Below are 21,082 nucleotides of genomic sequence, written 5' to 3'. Positions count from 1 at the left end.
CGCTTTAACCTTCTATGATATAGAGACAAACTAGACATAAATACGGAAACAATTAAATATTTCACAATATCTATGTTTATCAAATTTAAAATGCAATAATGACCCAGTCCACTTGTGCAAACATTTATAGAATTTTAAAAATAATTATAAAGGACACTCTTAATAATATTTCAACTCCAAAATTTAAAAATAAATAATTATGCCGGAAATAAAATCACAATAAAGGCACTCCTTACAAATGCTCTATCTACCTAATAATTCAAATCCACGAGCCCTTTGCTATTTTACATCTCTTATTTATAAATGTGAAAGGGTGCCAATATGAACCGACACATCTCTCCGTACATCCTAATCACAATTGCCTTTTAACCTAGACGGTAATGATAACTTAATGAATATCCCCATGAAATGAAAGCGGCTAGTAATATATAATAAGTTTTCTGAAATTTTTTGGATGAACTTAATAATAAATCAAAATCGTCCACGGGCATGTATATCTCCAAGGTAGGCATTCTTATGTTTTTGGAGCAACGATATAAACACGGGTATGCTTTCAAATAACATAGGTAACATATCATTGTTGAATTCCTTCCTCAGTTACATGGATCAATATACGCTGGTCCAATCATTCCGCCTTCAAGAGATGCTCATACCCTACTCTGCAGCATCCAATCTCCTAATTCCCGTGGGTTCATTAAACCTGCAACAAATACAGAGAAGCATTAGATATTACTCATCACACATTAGCCAATATTCAATAATACTCCGGCTTCTACAAAATACGGGCGGCAAAGTCTCTTGGGCACTCACTCTTCAGCAACTGGAACTCACGCTCTCCTTCAATATTTGTTTCCAATAATTGAACCTGTCTTTGGTGTGTGCTGTTGCATTTCAATGGCAGTCATGATAATAACACGGAAACATGTGTTGATTTTAGCCAATTATGGGGTCTATGAAGTGAAGATGAAGATTGGTTACTTCCTGCTTTGTTCGAGTCAAATTATGGCATCATCTCTACAAGTTGTCACCAACGATGGCATCAAATATTGATTGCAATAGAATGGCTATTGCCTCAGGCCCTTACAAATTTATTCTGTTCTATACTCCCTATCAGGTCCTTAATAAACACGACATTATCCAAACTCCCCTACTGCAATGTTTTATATATAGAAAATATATGCACAATATACAACTGGAGTTTGAAGTCCCACCTGCTGCATCCATATATTATTATCTTATAGATTTGAAGGAAACGAAAAAAGATTCAATACTTGTATGTATGAGATATGAGTTGCCTTGGAATTTAGCTGCCACGGTGAACCGCTCAAAGATTATTGTTGTTGTATCCTATGCATCACCCACAATAGTGTATGTACAGAATATGTTGGATCAAACAAACATCATCCCTGAAGAGATAATCTGCATATTCTTCTATTCTCAGCATTCAGTTTGGTAGTCAAAAAGTCTTCACGAACTGCCATCTGCAAAGTCTATTAATGAGGTGGTTGTAGGTGACAACATCAGGTGTATGGCCTCTGACTGACAACATCTTTAGCCTCTGCCACTTATTTTGTTTGCACAGCTGACGAATCAGTAAGTTGAGTTACAGTTTTAGGAAAATAACATTGGCACTTCATCTCATCTCTTTAACTTGGAAGCCTCCTGCACCTGACTTTGCATATTAAGATCAAGGTTTGAAAACACTCTACCATAGCAGCAGCCCTATCTATATTGGCATCTTTGCAAACATTTGTTGCAGATTTGACTGTCACCGTATCAAACCTGTCTTTTATCCATATGAGCAGAATGTTGTTTTTCTGATTTGTCTCTTTATCCTGCACTTATGATGCCCTCTTGATTTTAGACTTCATACAACCGGTAATACCAAAAGGCATATGCTCACTTGAGCAGATTCAATAATAAAAAGATAAGTATTTCAATGCCCCTACTCATTAGGTTGTTGACTGTGTGTGTATTTCACATCTTTGCCTTTGAGATCTATGATCATATGGATTTTTTATCTCCAACATCATAAATGGATCCCTGGATTTTTCTCTGAAAAATAGGGCTCCATCAGTAGCCATTGCTGAAAACATAAGGCTGATTTGTGACCAGGAAAACGCTCTTGAATCCAATTCCTGAGATTCAGATGAAAATAATAATGCATTTATACAAAAGCAAAGTAGAAAATTTCACCCATCATTCAAACAGACCAAGATGGAACCTCGGTTTAAAATCACATGACATCTAGCATCTGATGCACACACTCAGCTCTGCTACAACACAGACCCATATTTATAATTTGTCATCATAAACAGCATCAGTTAACAGCCTAGGAACAAGAAAACATGAATAATATCACATAAAAACAAGAAGCGGAACAATTAAAGACTAATACTCAGCAATCTCTATTCTTTTATTCATCTCTGTAAAATTGTAAATTACATCTTCTAAATTGTTCAAACTCTATGGTTTCACCGTCTCTGTTAAATCATAAATTACATCTTCTAAATTGTTCAACTCTGTGGTTTCAGCTCTCCCCTTTATGATTAAGAAATTCCTAAAATAACTTTTTGATGGAATCTAAACTCCTATATTAACTCATATCAGTGCTACAATGAAACAATAGACCAAAACATTAATAATTAATTCCTAAATTTACTCCTATAGTGACTGCAAGGCAAACTGTAGATTAGGTGAGAATCAACACCTGAATTTACTCCTACATAACTCTCCGTCAACTAATATCTGAAGCTTAACATACATGACAAAAACAACTATTAGAGATGACCAGTTCTGTGCTGGCAATTAACCTACAGCTGTTACAGAAAATGCTCTACATCGTCCCTTTTTTAAAATTTTGAAACTACCAGTTCAGAGTTTTTTTTACATGGCAGTAAGCTTCAGCAAATAATAACCAGACTATTATACATTTCATTTTATTTTGTTGTGATGTGTGATTTGCTAGTTATCCCAAGATGCTACCCATCAAAACATGCAGGAAAGAATTTGAAATAGATAGTAGAATCAACCATTTCACTTCGAAACTAGGCCACAGTGTTCCCTTTCACCAAATCAGATATCTTTTTAGATCGTCACATCTCTTCTGCTTTAGCTTCAAATCACTTGTCAAAATAGAGATCCTCCTTCTCCAATTGGTTGTCTTCCTCGTTTTCCAGCTACATGAAAGTTTAGCTATTCTCCTCCATTGAAAATCACCATTGTTATCTTCACCATTTGTATCACCGGCACGTAAATCATTAGAAACATAAATAAAGTTAATGGAATAAAATTCTTCCACGAGTGTGTTCTCCTCTTCTGCATTACACCATTAAGGCATGTGTTCCATTTCATATATTGTGAGGTGGCTTCCATTTCTAAGCTTAGAGTGATGTTTATCATAAGATAAATCTTTTTCGACATTGTCCTTATATTATAACTATTCATATCTTTATTGTCGCCTTCTAGCATCATTGTCTCCTTAGGAAAGTGATGATCTACTCCTGTTTCATCACTATTGAGATTCTCAACACAATTATGTGCATACCCTTTTTACCAGCCTTAGCTAACAACTGCCATATCATTGAACACAATCAATTTTCCATATTCATGAGCATGAGAAGGCAGTTATAACAACTATTTTACATATTCATATGAAAGAGATTAACGGTTATAATCAGTTTAACTAAAATATCTTAACTAACAATTGAAGGAGTATTCAATCAACAAATATGATGAATATAACTGTCATCATTACCAACCGCTCCTTAATAGTAAGAGAGACATTTTCTATTAGTAAAGATACATACCTTTCATAATCACATGAAGACAATTCTACTATTTTACATATTCAAATGGAAGAGAACCAACGGCTATAACTAATAACTGAAAAGAAAATAACAAATTTAACGATATTAACCATCTAACATATCTTCAACTTGAACTTGCAAATTCATAAAAGTAAAATACCTATTACTAGAAAATATTTGAATGCAGATAATAACTTTATCTTGTGCAAGTCTTAGCACCTGGTGGAGAGGAGAAACATAAGGGGCTTAAACTCCCAACTATAGACCCAACTAAGAAAGGCCCTCCCTACCCTGGGATTAGACTTGAGACACCACTTTCCAACCACTGAGCATCCTAGTGTTAGAGTATCAACCCACCGCTCAACTAGAGAACAAGACTATTCAATGGACTAGACTCAATTTAAAACTCTTTTTATTACTTGCTTATTTGTTGCTAATTGTTCTTTCTCTTATCATGCAGGGATATACCTGTGGTTCAATGAATATCAATACACACCCTTCATCTCAACCATGTTGGTCTTCCTCGATGAATGTCTAGGGTGATTTCCTAACATTATATATTCACATCCAATGCATACTAGCCAACCTACGTCTAGGGTGATTGCCTAACATTATATATTCACATACAATGCATACTAACCAACCTAGGCCTATGGCTTCACAAAAGATTTATGCTACTTGAAATTACTTACTATCTCTTCTGGAGCGTGTTGCCCCTTATCTTGGAGACATATGGAAAATGCCTCTGTATAAGTTTGCATTGAAATAAATTCCTTTTAAACAAAGTTCTGATAAGAAACAAATTCGGATCATATCATGTTCTTCAGTTCTTATGCATATATATACAACCGAACATAAAAGAAAAAGAAAATGTCACTCCTTTCAAAGCTAGACTCTTTGTATATTTAACAAGACGTTCCCTCTCTTTCCAACTAGAAATTCAGATCCTCTTATATTGAATTTGCAATGAATAGAATATCAGAAAAAGAATGCATGACCTGTATGGGATGCCGCTTCCCTAAGGTAGAGAAAGCTGTGATATCTAGTCAGCTCCTTAGCACTTGCAAAAAGTATGATTGCAAGAACATGATCATGTGACTAAGATCTTCAAAGTGCAGCCCTAAATTTGGCTCACACATGGTATGAAGGGTTGCACCAATAATGATGCACAACACTAAACTAGGCAGCTATGATGGCAGATCTTGCATGGTATGAAGCTGAGAAAAGGAATGAGTTACAAGTAAGCAATAAGAAATTGTGATAAAATGGAATGACCTCCAGGTCATCCGCGGCTACGCATTCACTAATGAGATTGTGTAAAACAAGAAGCGATTGTGCTAAGTAATTTGCAGAACTAAATGTCAAGTTTCTGCAAATTCTATGTCATTAATCTGAGATAAAACCTTCTCCTATGCTTGCTGAAGATGTTCTTCCTCGTTACAGACTTCAGAGAAGAGATATCAATAATATATTTATTATTCTGAAATCTTTTATATCTGCAAGCGTTCGAATAGGGCAGACTTGCTTAAAGGAGCAGACTTTATGTTCGTTGTGTGTCCTTTAACTACAACCATACCCCATATAAATAAGGTAACCAAAGGGCATGTCCCTTGAAGGGACATGACCCTATCTAGGTCGGCCCTACATGTTATTCTCATAATTGGCATTCAAGGAGTAATAGTCTTATTTGTTATTCAAACTTACTAAGACTTAGTTAAGTTAGAACTTAAGTACCATAATCCAAGGGAGACGCCGATCATTCTTAGACTAGAACAATTTATATATATAGGTCTACTATGCAAGAATAGATCTGAATGATATGTACAATCAGATTAGTATGAGATCAAGTTATAGATTTAACACTCCCTCTTAACGTGACAATCATACTGAGAGATAACATATATAGCATCATCAATTACAATAAATATAGATTGATGCCAATAGTGGCATGTTGTAACGGTTAAGTTGTTGAGTTGTTATCGTTGCCATCAAGGTTCAAATCTAATGAGGATGAGGTCCCCCGTTTGTGGCCTCGTTGGTTCATAGCTCCAGGTCAAAGTGTTTACCCCTCTTAAAAAAAAAAAGGCATAGATTGATACTCTATATCTATCTAAATCTTCTTAGCATATGGTATCATCGAACACATGATACTATGTCATATTACTATACCTGTGATATGACTTATCACCAATACTAGTAATAACAGTATTCCAAAGAATATAATATACAGGATAAAATCCGGAGAATAATTAAATTCTTCATTTATCCAAGTTGTGACTCATACTATTGGTATTCCTATATCACGACATGATGCTGAGTTAAGATCTGCCAGAACACAGGATAAACTCTGGAGAATGATTAAATTCTTCATTTATCCAAGTTGTGACTTATAGGCATAGAAATGTCTACATCACAAATGATCTTGAACTCATCTAGATCTAACAGTAGTTCTCTATTGTTCAACACATTATCTAACAGATCGTCATCTCTCATAATGTCTTTTATACAAGTGTCCATTATCTCAGAGATTGTCACCTCTTAAATAATGAATACAAATGGTGAAGCCCATAACAGTCAATAGCCTAACAATAAAAATTATTAATAATAATTTAAAGAATACAAAATGTTTCATAATTCAACCATACCAAGTCTTTTCCTGAAGTGATCTATCTTCATTCGAAAGAGAGGTTGGGTAAGATTATATGTTGTCTGATGTGCAGTACAAATGTATTCTAGTTTTACAGTATTCCTATCTACCATATCTCTAACATATGGTAAGAAATTTCAATATGGTTGGACTTGTCATGAAAAATTGGATTCACAGAAAGCTTGATGGAACTCTAATTATCACAATGAATAATCATAGGACTCATGGCTTGACCAAATAATCCCTTTCTAGGACAAATTGCTTCCCAAGAGGCTATTGCTACTACAATGTATTTGGCGTATGTGGAACTTTGTGCTACTGATAACTGCTTTCTACATATCCATGATATCATCGCTAATCCTAAACTGAAACAGCATCCTAAAGTACTTTTCTATCCTTTAACACTTCCACCCCAATTTGAGTCTGTGAATCCATATAAATCCAAGTCAACTTTTTCATATTTGAGCCCAAGGTTAAGAGTGCCTTGTAAGTATCTCATAATGTGTTTGATTGCAACTAGGTGAATCTCCTTTGGCTCACACATAAACTGACTTAAGGCATTAACAACATAGCAAATATCAAGTCTTGTATTTACCAAAGTACATAAGGGACCCAATCATCTGTCTGTAGAGAGTAGAATCTATGGGAGGTGATTTTGTTGTTGCTTCCTTAAGTTTATGTAGATTAGTCTCCATTGGAGAAGACATAGACCTATAGTTCCAAATTTCAAATCTTTTCAAGATATCTAATGTATACTTTCCTTGATTAAGTATGATGTTGTTAGAATTTTGCCATACTTCCAATCCTAGGAAGGGGTCCCAAATCTTTCATCTCAAATTCTCTGATTAGATCTTTCTTACATTGATCTATAAGATGATCATCACCTGTTATTAGTAAATCATCAACATACAGTATCAAAATTACCATATCATCTTTCTCCCTTTTATAATATAGATTTGGATCAGCTTCATTCTTGGAGAATCCTAAGCTGGTGAGATACTTATCAATTTTTTCATACCATGCCCTTGGAGCCTATTTAAGCCCATAGAGAGCTTTCTTGAGCCTACAAACAAAAAATTTAGGGTTATGAGTTGCAAATCCTTCAAGTTGTTCCAAATATACCTCTTTTGTAATCTTTCCATTCAGAAATGTTCTTTTTACATCCATCTAATGTACTTTCCATCCCTTTGATATTGCAATAGCTAGGATTACTCTTACAGAGGTGTATCTGGCAACTGGAGCAAAGGTTTCTTCATAATCAATTCCCTCCTTCTGAGAGAAACCTCTAGCTACGAATCTGGCTTTATATATTTCAATGCTACCATCAACAACATGCTTAATTTTAAATATCCACTTAGAAGAAACAATTGATTTTCCTTCGGCCTTGGAACAATTTCCCAAAGATCATTCTTAGTAATAGATTGGTATTCTTCCATCATAGCATCCTTCGAAGCTGTATGTTTAATAGCATCTAAAACATTGGTTGGTTCTGATTTAGATAAACCACTCATGTTTGTTGCATAACTAGAAAATCTTTTGGATCTTTTTCTTTATCTGAAGGTTCCAGATGGTGCGGCAAACTCTTGTGCTTCCTCTACTATCTTAATGGCCCAAAGTGGTCTTTTCTTTGGATTTTGAGTTTCCTTAAGATTAAGATCTTGAATTTCATTTTCAATATCTTCAATGTTCTCCCTCTGAAACTCAGATTCGGTATTTTCTTCAAAACTAAGTAAAGGAGAGGGATCTTCAAAATTTAGGGCTCTTTCAAATGCTAAATCTTCTTCAACTATTACATCCCTACTAAGTTCAATGTTTTTCTGACCAGGTATGAAAATCCTATATGCTTTAGATGTTTCACTATACCCGACAAAAATACGTTTCCTCCCGAAGGGTTCTAACTTGGTTCTTTTTTCTTTAGGAACATGTATATATACAGGGCACCCACAAATCCGAAGATGACTTACATTGGGTTTAACCTTAATAAAAACTTCTTCAAGAGTTTTATCTTTAAGGTATGAGTGAGGACTCCTATTTTGAATATAGACAACAGTACAAGAGGCTCCTGCCCAAAGATAATATTCTAAATTTTGATCAACTATCATAGCTCTTATTGCTTCTATAATTGTTCTATTTTTCCTTTCTGCTACCTTGTTTTGTTGTGGGTTATAAGGAACGGTATACTCCCTCTTAATTCCTATTTCTTTACAAAACTCTTTAACAAATCTAAAGTGTATTCCCTTCCATTATCAGTCCTAAGAGTTTTAATTTTGTGTCCTGATAAGTTTGCAGTTAAGGTTTTGAATTCGTTAAATCTCTTAAGAATTTCTTCTGATTCTTTACACATTAAGAAGTAAATCCAAGTTTTCCTAGAGAAGTCATCTATAAAAAGTATATAGTACCAGAATCCTCCAAGAGAAGGAACAAACATAGGTCCACATAAATTTGAGTGGATTAATTTCAAAACATTGTTAGTTTTTCCAGCGCTATCATGAAATGGACTTTTGGTGTTCTTACCCAGAGCCCATCCTTTGCCTATGCTTGAGTGATCTTTATTCAACTTAGGTAAACCAGTTACCATCTTTTGCATAGTTGATAAGGTTTTGAAATTTAGATGACCTAACCTTTTGTGTCATATTTCGTTTATATCAACAGCTTCATGAATTAAGGCTTGAATAGGTCAACTAGGTTCTGTATTTAATTCATACAACTATCCCTTTCTTTGACCAATCAACTTTGATTTCTTAAATGAAGAGTTCTTAGACCAAGTCAATACTTTACTGTCCATGAATGCAACATTATGTCCATCATCTTCAAGTTTTGTAACAGAGATTAGGTTCATTTTTATTCCTGGTATATAGAGTACCCCTTTGAGATATAGAACACAACCCGACTTCAATTTCAGGGTGCAATTTTCAATTTCTTTGACAGAATGTGTTGAATTATCACCGATGGTGACTTCGCCATCAACTTCTTCTGATATAGAGTAATGCTTCTTTATATCCTGTAATATGTCGAGATGATCCACTATCAATCACCCATGCCTTACTTGAAACTTTATTTGATAGTGCCAAATACAATACACGATTCTCAGGTTCATAGTTATCTTCTTTACTAGAATTCTCAGGGCAATTAGATCTATAGTGTCCAATTTTTTTTACATTTGAAGCATTTTATTTTGGATAGATCTTTCTTAGGTTTGTCATTCTTTTGATCCCCCTTTTTCTTCTCGAAGTGCTTCTTCTTACCTTTATAGAAATTTGTGGTGAGAACATGAAGTTCTTCATCTTCAGTTTTCAAATTTCCCCCTTTTTTAAGTTTTCTAGATTCTTCTTGAAGACAATCTTCCTTACGTCTATTGAAGTCAGGAAGATTGTATCTAGCACTTACTCCTTGTGCGAACATTTCCCACGAATCCGATAACCTATCTATAGCCATCAGTGTTAGTTCCTTGTCATCAATTATGGTTCCTATACTTGCAAGTTCATCTCTTAGATTGGGAACCCTTAGGAAGTAAAAATTCATCGATTCTCCCTTTTTTATCTGTATATGATTTAGTTTACTTTTTAGTACGAGGGCTCTAGTTACATTGTTGACCCCATATGCATTTAATAATGCATTCATCATATTAAATGTTGTTTGATGTTTCATTAGCATGGGTACTATTTCATTTTTCACTCCATCTAATATGATCTACATGGCTTTCCTGTTTCCTTTACTCCAGATAGTTTTATTAAGTTCAACAGCAGGTTGTTTGGATGCTAAATCAACAAATTGTTTTACATCATTTTCTTCAAGAATCCTCATGATTCTGAATTTCCAAGCATCTAAGTGTTCTTTCCCATCAAACCTATCCTCGGGTCTGATTGTGTATGTCATTGAAGATAGAAGAATGATGCTAGATATATTAAGTCTAATTGTTTAATTTGCAGAGCCTAGGTTCAACTAGCAGAGCTCTAATACCATGTAAATTTTTTGCAAATTCTATGTGATTAATCTGAGATAAAACCTTCGCCTATGCTTGTTGAAGATGATCTTCCTTGTTACAAACTTGAGAGAAGAGGTGTCAATAATATATTTACTATTCTGAAATCTTTTATATCTGCAAGTGTTTGAATAGGGCAGACTTGCTTAAAGGGGCAGACTTTATGTTCTTTGTGTGTCCTTTAACTACACCCATACCCCATATAAATAAGGTAACCAAAGGGCATGTCCCTTGAAGGGACATGACCCTATCTAGGTCGGCCCTACATGTTATTCCCATAATCGGTGTTCAAGGAGTAATAGTCTTATTTGTCATTCAAACTAACTAAGACTTAGTTAAGTTAGAACTTAAGTACCATAATCCAAGGGAGACGCCGATCATGACTAGAATAGAACAATTTATATATATAGGTCTACCATGCAAGAATAGATCTGAATGATCTGTGCAATCAGATCAGTATGAGATCAAGTTACAAATTTAACACTAAATACAACTGTGAAGAAGATTTCGGAGCTATGGCAACTGGTACATGTAAAGGATTCAGTCCCTTGGCAATGAGAACCAACGCATATAACTTGCTTCCCTTGTGCATGCTCGATTATGAACAAGATCAAAGAAAAAGGAGGCAACGTGAGAGTTACAATGGAAACAAGGAACCATCAGCTTAAGTGGCTATCATATAAATAATAATATTAAACTTAGTCACCCTGGCGACATAAGGCCCGATGAGACAATTAGCAAAGTGGTCGCTCATGAAATAATATTAAGACCATAGCAAAGGTGGAAAAATAATAACTTCACCCACTTAATGTTTTACTATAAGGACAACATCGTACTTACCTATACACATATGTGTATGTACACATGCATGTATACATGTGTAAGTCCTAAACAAATGCATTTTATGTATACATACAAAATAGGTGTATACATCTTAATTGACTTACGCACGTATACATTTATATGTATGTACATGTGTGAGTATATATAGGTATCATGGTGTTGTTATATTAAGACATGCTTTACACAATAGAAGGTACTCAAATTATAAAAGTAACAAATTTTGTTAATGCTTAGTGATTTTTCTTTTATTATTCAATGACATATGATAACTGGTTAGTTCATGGTCGTCCAAAGTATACTCTTGCTTGCCTAGTTGTTTACCCTTAGCCATGGTAGTTCAGGACTCGTACCTATTTTCCCAATGATAGGTGGTGCCCCTATGCCCAATTCCTTCTTTGCTAATGTTTTCCCCCCTTCGCCACATTCTTGCAAGATAAATTTATCACGATAATAACATATTTCTCATCATTTTATGGAATCAAAATTATCATAGCATATGATCATATTAGCCAAACATCTCCAATTCATATATCATCATAACGATTAACCAACATTCCAATTTCCCATGAGATCATAATGAATAACCATCACTTCATTTTCTCATGAAACCATAACGAATAACTAATTTAACCAATCACTCAACTTCTCATGAAACCTCAACGGCTATAAAGGAACATTTAAAATTAAGCCAAAAATTGGGGTGTAACAAATTCTCTAACTGCTTCCAACAAGTTGTGTTCTCTAAAACCAATACTCTTCATCACATATAGGACTCCCAAAGATCTCTATCTCTGTTACAGCTTCCTCTCCAACATGGACTGTTTCCACTGGTACAACAATGTGAACTTCCTTTCTCATTGCAGTCTTCCCTTTCTCTTTCTGCATTGTTCTCTTCAACGCTTTCCCCTTCTTCTGGATAACACAACTCAACAGCTTCCTCAAAGTCAACTATCTCTTCATCTTCATCGTATTCATTTAATTCTTCTAATTGTAATTTTTGGAAGATCTCATCCAAGGGTCTTTTATCCACTAAAATTTCTGCTAACTCTTCAATGGATTATATTTTTCCTTGTTCTAACAACGTCAGTCCTCCTATAATCTTTGACTCAATGGCTCTACTCTCTGAGAATTACTTTCTCACAACGTAAATGATTTAATTCATTCTTTGTGATCTTCTCATAATTTTTCAACATCTTTGTTGCAGATTTCTTTTCTATGGCTTCCTGTTGCTGCATGTCTCATAATCTTCCAATATACACCATAACTCCTCCAACTTGCGCTCTACTAGTTGCAACTCCTTTTGTTGGTCCTTTTTAAATTTCTCTATCTTTGTCTCTGTCTTACTCTTTCTTCCAACTTGATTATCCTATGTTTTTGCATAGCGATAGAGCTCCATAATTTTCTTCAGCTCTAAGACAGAGATGCAACTCTCCTCTTATTTCTTGTGGAATGAAAAATTTATTGAGCATATATCAGCATTTCTACTTCCATCCTTCATTTCTTCAAAAAGATACAATACAAATTTAGAAGACACTTCTGCAAGTTAATACCGCATATATGCATACATAACCAGTAATCAAATGCACGGCTGCAACTACTAGGTAGCTTTAGCTCACTTTCTCTATCCATAATTCCAATAAACAAGTTTCCACACAAAACCGAAACTCCTAGTCTCCTTCCACATGACTACACTCTCTATTCTTATTTCCATTTAATGATGCTTAATGCATAAAATCATTAACTTGAAAAGAAATATCAAGACAATAGAGTAATTAAATTTTTTAGACTAATACTAAGACATTACAGCTCCACAACCAGTTAAAGATCATGATCATACCAAACATATTTGAAAATTGATTCCACTTACATATATTCATTCCTTCTACCTTAATACAGGCAACTCTGCATATCTTCAGATTTTCCCACATTGATTTCATTCAACACTTTAGTTGTGGTTGCCACCAATCTACACCACCCTCCCTCCTCTATTTCCATTCTCTTTCTTATGCACAATTCAATTCTTGTTATTTTATTTTTTCCCTCTTCTTGTTTGCTGCTCCTCCTGCAATGTGATGCTTACCAAAATGTTCTTTTCAATGCTTGGCAAGTCTTCTTTAGTGCAGCTACATATGTAAGGAAACTCAGGTTGTCGCTTGCTCATCCAACTGATGGCACCACCAAACATAGTGAACACATAAGCACTGGTGGATCTCCTGCGGTCAATATCACCTACCCAATCTGAATCCACAAACCCATGAATACAAACTGAATGCTGGGATCCAGAAGAGTTAACATGATAACATATGGAGTAATCTGATGTACCCCTCAAATATCTGAATACTCACTTAACTGCATCCCAATGTATCTGTCCAGGATTAGGCATAAATCGACTCAAGACTCCCACTGCTTGGGCAATGTCTGGTCTAGTACAGACCATAGCATACATAAGACTGCCAACTGCACTAGCATAAGGTACTCTACTCATGTCCTCCACCTCACTAGGAGATTTTGGACAATCATCTACAGATAACTTTGTTCCTACAGGAATAGGAACACATAGTGGTCTACAATCTGCCATGCTAAACCTGTACAACACAGACTTCACATACTTACTCCGACTCAACCAAAGTTTTATGTTAGACCTGTCTCTACTGATTTCCCTACCCAAGATGTACCTAGCTGCCCCAAGATCTTTCATCTCAAACAGTGCTGACAACTGAGATTTAAAATCAGAAATCATACCCTTACCCTTCCCAAACAGCAACATATCATCAACATATAATGCAACAATAAGAAGGCAATCATTTTCAACTCTGAAATAAACACAATGATCTGATTTTGATCTTACAAATCCAATTGACAACACAAAGGCATCAAACTTAAGGTACCACATCCTAGGAGATTGCTTCAAACCATATAGAGATTTCTTTAATCTGCAAACTAAGGATTCTTTACCTTTAACAATGTAGTGCTCAGGCTGTGACATATAAATCTCTTCCTCCAAATCACCATGAAAGAAGGTTGTCTTCACATCCATCTGTTCTATCTCTAAATCATATGATGCAGCAAGAGATAACAGAAATCTAATGGATGTCAACTTTGCAACAGGAGAGAATATTTCACCATAATCTATTCCCTCTACCTGTGAATACCCCTTTGCAACCAATCTAGCTTTATACCTTTCAACACTACCCTCTGCACAGAATTTCTTCTTGAACACCCATTTATAGCCAACAAATTTTCTCCCTTTAGGCAAAGGTACAAGGTCCCATGTTTTTTTTTTCTCTAATGAAGCCATCTCATCATCCATAGCCTCAATCCAGGAACCTGCATCTTCCATGCCCAAAGCCTCTTTCACAGATCTAGGCTCATCAGTGTTAGTAATCAAAGCAAAAGCACAACTGGAAACTAAAATAGAATAACCAAACCTTTTTGGTTGCTTTCTTTCTCCCATGGATCTCCTCAAGGGCTGAGGTTGAGGTTGTTCTTCCTCTTCTTTTGAACTATCAGAGCTGCTAGAGCTCTCCTCATCATTAGACCCAACATGGTCTCTTTGTTCAGTCTTCTCAGGGATAGGAGGCAACTAAACAACATCTTTTTCTTTTTCTTTTTCATCTGGTTGTAGCACAATAGGAGAAGATGTTAGCTCTCTAAAAATAACATTTCTACTATACAACACCTTACTAGTCACAGGATCCCAAAGCTTGTATCCTTTCACACCAGCACTGTACCCGATGAAAATACATTTAACAGCTTTGTTTTCCAACTTAGATCTTTTCTCCTTTGGAACATGTGCATAATCTTCACAACCAAAAACACGAAGATGTCTAATTGAAGGCTTCTTACCAGACCACACCTCTATGGGTGTCTTACCAACAAGGGCTGATGTAGGAGATCTGTTAACCAGATAGCAAGCAGTGGCCACAGCTTCGGCCCAAAACCTTTGTTCTAAACCAACTCCACTAAGCATACTCCTAGCCTTCTCCATCAGTGTCTTGTTCATTCTCTCTGCAACTCCATTTTTCTCTTGGGTATAAGGAGTTGTCTTATGCCTCTCGATACCTTGTTCTTTATAGAACTGTTCAAACTCTGCTGAGCAAAACTCACCACCATTGTCAGTTCTCACACACTTAATCTTCTTACTAGTCTGATTCTCTACAAGGGCTTTAAATTCCTTGAATCGACTAAAGACTTGTGTCTTACTTTTAAGGAAATAAATCCATGTCCTTCTACTGTAATCATCTATGAAAGATACAGAAAATATAGACTTGGAGATTGAAGGAACTTTTACAGGACCAAATACATCAGAATGAATAAGATCCAAAACATTAGAAGATTTGTGAGAACTAGAGTAAAACTGAACACGATTTTGTTTACCATATACACAGTGTTCACAGAAGTCGAACTCGAGATTGCAATCATTTAACCCCTCAACGAGATTTTTGTTTTTCAGGGTTCTGAGACCCTTCTCACCAATGTGGCCAAATCTCATATGCCACAACATTGTCTTTTCTGCAGGAAGCTTGCCTTCCAAAGTGTTTACATTGCCATCAGAACCAATAACCACAATCTTCTTTACTGCTCATTCAGATGGTGGGGATGAAGTAATAGCTGCTCTCTTCTTTGAAACAGAAGAACTATTACACTGAGAAATGTATGCATCAAGCTGAAACAAAGTACCTCTCCTAGTACCCTTAGCAAGCACCATAGCTCCTCTCATCATCTTACATCCATCTTTAGAAAAAACAACTTGCACACCTACATCATTCAGCATACTTACAGATAATAGGTTTCGTGCCAAACTTGGAATGTGCATAACTCCATTGATTCCCTTTACTCGTCCATCAGGAAATTTGATAGTGACCCTTCCGCGTCCAACTATCTTTAGGTGAGAATCATCACCCAAGAACATCTTTCCACCATCAAACTCTTCATATCTTGAGAACCAGTTTCGATCAGAGGTCATGTAAAAAGATGCACCCGAGTCAACCAACCACACATCATCAGATGCATGGGCTACCAAAGCTACGATGAATGCATCGCCATCTTCTTGAGATTTTTCAGAACCAGAATCTGAGGCTTTCTTCTTCTTCTTAGGCTCTTTACAGTCTTTACGGAAGTGCACAGTCTTATCACAGTTCCAACATTTTGCCTTGGACTTATTGGAAGTCTTTGACTTCCCACGGGATTTGGATCTACCCTTATTATCACACTTATTGTCATTTTTCTTCCCTCTTTCCGTGGATCTCCCACGAACAGCAAGGGCTTCTTTTTTCGAAACAGAAGCCTTTCTCTGCATCTCCTCTGATAGCAGTGAAGACACCACATCATCCATTTTGAAGGTGACTAATGTGCTTCCGACAGCCATCACAAGATGGTCCCATGAATCCAGTAAAGAACACAAAAGTGTGTAGCAACGATCCTCCTCCTCTAACTTGACACCAGTTGATGTCAACTATGCAGCTAGCAGATTAAATGCATTTAAATGATCCGTTAAGGATCCACCTTCCTCCATTCGCAGAGAATACAACTTCTTCCTCAGGAACAACTTGTTCACCAAAGATTTGGCCTGATACACGGCCCCAAGCCTCTCCCACAAACTATATGCGGTTTTCTCATCTAGAACATTCAGAAGGACTGCATCGGTTAAACAGAGTCTTATGAGACCCTTAGCTTTACGGTCTTTGATATCCCAATCTGCTTGAGCTATAGTTGTTGGTCTTGTAGCGCTTGTAGTCGCTTCCCATAGGTCACGATCTTCCAACATGTCTTCCATCTTGAGTTTCCACAACTCGAAATTAGTGCCATTAAATTTCTCCACCTCCATTCTTCCATATGATGAACTCGCCATCTCAATCTGCAAATAAGATTCAGGATGCTCTACACAAGACTCCCACTCAACTTGAGATTAGCTCAAAAAACCCTACCCAACAACTAGGATCAAAAGTTGATCAAGCTCTGATACCACTTGTAAGGAAACTCAGGTGCAGAAACAGCTTCCTACACTAATCTCATAAGGAAAGTATGATGCAAATCCTATTAAAATCTTCTACACTTACAGATTCAATATCATGTAAACAACAATATTGCAGCCAACCATGCATATAGAAAATAGACAGAGAAAGGAACACATAACACAAGGATTTGCCGGTGGAGAAAAACTTTTCGGTAAAACAACCCCACCCCTTTAGACCTTGAACAATGTATTATCTTCAACACAAGGTTACAATACACTTGCAATGCAAGTTCAACATCAACAACAGAAAACTCCAGTAGCTACTCGCAGTACCAACAATACACCTTTTTCGCATCGCATCTCTTCGCAACCCTAAAAACGCTTATAACATGCGCTTCACTTTAGGGCTACTCCCAAAGGTAAACCGTATTAGGGTTTTACCATTACTATTGGGGTAGAGTGTACAGTACTCAAATATCTTAGTTGCCACATGTCTTCACCTGTCATTGAATCTTCTTAACATAGCTCTTACGTGTCATAGGAATCCGTCATAACCGTTTTAGTCATGATCTCCTTACACACAATTCAAGATGTCGACACATCAACATTATTTGCAAGAAATACATTTTACAAAACAAATAATAAGAATAGGAATTATACAAGGTTGAGACACCTTATTCCTAACAACATATGTGTGTTCTTGGAGGAATGATTAAACAAACTTACGAATATATCTCTTAGGATCGTCTTTGCACTCTGATACCAAACTGATGTAAATGGTCCACTTTGCTACAACACAGATTGCTATTTGTAATTTGACATAAATTAAAGAAAAACATTTCAGCAATGATAGTGCCAGTTAAAAGTTAAGTTATAAGAAAACATGAATGATATCACATAGAAACAAGAATCAGAACATTTAAAGACTAATATCCAGCAACCTTTGTTCTATTATTCATCTCTGTAAAACTGTATATTACATCTTTTAAAATGCTCTTTCGAAGCAAAATTAAAGGAGAATTATAGGGGTGTTTGGCATGAAATAGTTTACCAAGAAGAAACATTAACAGGTGATTGTCCAATATTTATAAAGGGCAACATTATCCAGAATGAACATGAACACTGAAAAATAAGAGAGAACAAGTCAGAAGAAGGTTCCGTGGATTACATTCAATGCTTCAGAACACCTTTATTGAATCTGCCTCAAATCAGTATTTCAGTTTCAAACCACATTTATTGAATCAACCTCTTTCGGACTTTCAGCTCTTTACTGCAGATCTGTTACTTTCAGCTTCTCCACTGATTGTATGTTAATGCTGGTCTTTCTTTTTAGGGTTTGTCTGGTGTTCGTCATTATATCTTTCCCACTTTATAGAGATACGCATTAGCATTGGGGAAAGGCTATTTTAAAAAGTCAGATATGAGAAATGCTATTTTATCCTGACCTATCAATTTCCACCCAAAGAAATAGGTCCAATTCTTGGTTTCTAAGAACTCAAAACTGTATAGATCCTCACTTCAGAAAACTTCGATACAAAAGTTCTACTTAGAGGCAAATAAAGTCTATGAAATAACACAGGGAAAATATATTTCAGTCCCCAACAAGAAAATTAGATAATTATTGTAATCATTTGGAACAATAAAAACAGATGTTTTTTGTAACTTTATAATCTGCGTGTATGCTTTAAGACTAATGCTGAGTTTCTGCTGTGAGACGCCATCTTTATCACAAGTCTAATTCTGTTCTTAAAATTATGATTCTAGATTTAAAACTTAAAAAATTCAATTTGGAATTCAAATTAATTTCCTGTATGATTGGTCATTCTAGAAAAAAAGTTGAGGAAGATGAAACAGGTACCTTTCTCTCCAATGTAACCTCGCTGTCTGGTGGAGTGACCAACACTGCAGAGGAAGTCAATGTTTCTGGGAGTGAAGCCCTTCTCATTGTTAAACACCAAGAGAGTAGCAGGGGCTCCCACACAAGCCACGTCTCTCCTCATTATCACAAATTCCAACTACGGTTCAACGCACCTTCATACTCATTGTCCTCCGCATTCTGCCGATTATAAATAGAAAAACAATGTGAATTCATATCACCCACATAACAATGTGAATTCATATCACCCACAAAAACAATTTGGAATCAAACCACCCAGAAAGCTACCTGAATGAGCTCCACGAGAAATTGGGCATCCTTGGTGTAGAGTTCCGCAGAGAGATGTTTAACGGCATAATGAAGATCTTCTGTTAGGGGATTTTCTTGCCCGCCTATCGAAAATTTACTTCCTATCTCTTCAATATGCTCCCTCGGACTCGTCATTGTTTATCTATTTTGCAGGATGGCGGGAATCAGACGGACAAAATAAAACCAACACACCTTTTTTCCAACAATGCATAAGCAGAAAATAAAACAAAACAAGGGGTGCAAGCGCCGAAGTTCGTGCCTTCATGATTTTATGATTGATTGAAGTAGGTTTTGGTTAAAATATAATGTATTTAGTTTAATAAAATAACAAATAAATAGTAATGACAAATATAATATTATAGTGGTAAGCTAAATTAAATTAATATATTATTAAATTATATAACTGCAATGATATATATTAATTAAAATAGTAAAAGAATATATAAATAAATATTATAGTATCATGGTAAATTAAAATTAGACAACATTGTAAAGAACATTTATGAGACCAAAGATATTTATAAACTAATTATATATAAGATATAGATAAAATTATATAAATTTTTTTTTAAAGAGTTAAATTGATTAATTTTAATGACGAAATTGTTTGATATATCTTGTTTAAGCGATAACTTCATCTAATTGAAGAAGGTGGATAATATTCTTAAGTTTAAATCTAATGCATAAAAATAAATAAACATAAATTAATTTAAAAATAACATTTATGCTTTAAAAAAACCAAACACCTTTATCATAAATAAAGTTGATAATATACAAAGCTAAACAATTTGAACTTTATGAAAATTGATACAAAATTAGTATTATGTATTTTAAAGTATAAATTAAAAATATTAATATAATAAAAATTATATATAAAAATAAAAAAATAAACAATAAATCTATTAAAAGCATTGGTTTAGATATGTCAAAATAAAAGGAACTAAATTCTAATTTAAACTTATATATAAATTAAAATTAAAATAAATATGAAATTAAGCTATATAAAAAATAATTTTTGGAAATTGACAATTTAAAAGAGTTAAAATGTCTATATTTGATTAAAATACCTATACTTGATTAAAATATCTATATTTAATAGCATTTTACAAATTACAAAAATTAAAAGTGATTGTCTTTTTAAAAAAAAGTTTGTCCATTAGTGACAAATGTGGAAAAAGTAAAATTGAAATTAATGCATTCATGAGGTGTTAGGAAAATGATTATTTTTAATAAAATTTATCCACTTCACTTGTCACAAGAAAAGAAAAGATAAAGTTGCAATTAATGCTTGCATTAATAGAGGTGTTGGAAAAAATAGTTGTATTTTTGTTGAAAAAAATTAAATTTTTTCATTGCCTTTTTCCTCATGAGCCAATAAGGTTTTCAAAAAATTGTATTTTTCAATTCCAAAAAATCATGCAAATTACAAAACTTTTTGCAAACATTACTATATGAATGAAATCTAAAATCTGATAGGTGCAGCTATTAATACAATGGACTAAGTGAAAGCATAAGTTACCTGCCTATGGGAGGAACTAATAAGCTATCAAAATGTACCTAAGAGATGCTTGATTCAAAAAATTATAAAATTATAGAAGAATGGAAATTAAATGAATGATGCAAAGTAATGAATGGATGGTGGATGTATGAAGGTAAATGG

At 34.9% G+C, this 21,082-nt stretch overlaps 1 protein-coding gene across 2 annotated transcripts; it reads right to left on the bottom strand.

Annotated features, from left to right (window-relative positions):
• Positions 1 to 182: 182 nt before the first annotated feature.
• On the bottom strand, positions 183 to 19,576 carry LOC149557549 (protein NO VEIN-like). Of its 2 annotated transcripts, XM_089786001.1 has the most exons (4): positions 19,402 to 19,576; positions 19,096 to 19,293; positions 811 to 2,138; positions 183 to 700 (listed from the first exon to the last, which is right to left on the bottom strand). In XM_089786001.1, exons 1-2 carry the CDS (start codon positions 19,555 to 19,557, stop codon positions 19,240 to 19,242), a joined length of 210 nt encoding a protein of 69 aa, XP_089642127.1. In that variant the 5' UTR covers positions 19,558 to 19,576; the 3' UTR covers positions 183 to 700; positions 811 to 2,138; positions 19,096 to 19,239. The 2 variants fall into 2 exon arrangements, with proteins under 2 accessions (XP_089642127.1, XP_089642125.1); XM_089785999.1 differs by lacking the exon at positions 183 to 700 and having other exon boundaries at positions 1,822 to 2,138; positions 19,402 to 19,527.
• Positions 19,577 to 21,082: the final 1,506 nt, after the last annotated feature.

The sequence above is a fragment of the Cupressus sempervirens genome, chromosome 5 (assembly GCF_028749045.1).
Source record: "Cupressus sempervirens isolate cs-2001-9-10 chromosome 5, ASM2874904v1, whole genome shotgun sequence".
Lineage (NCBI taxonomy): Eukaryota > Viridiplantae > Streptophyta > Pinopsida > Cupressales > Cupressaceae > Cupressus > Cupressus sempervirens.
This window is presented reverse-complemented; position numbering and strand designations above follow the sequence as displayed.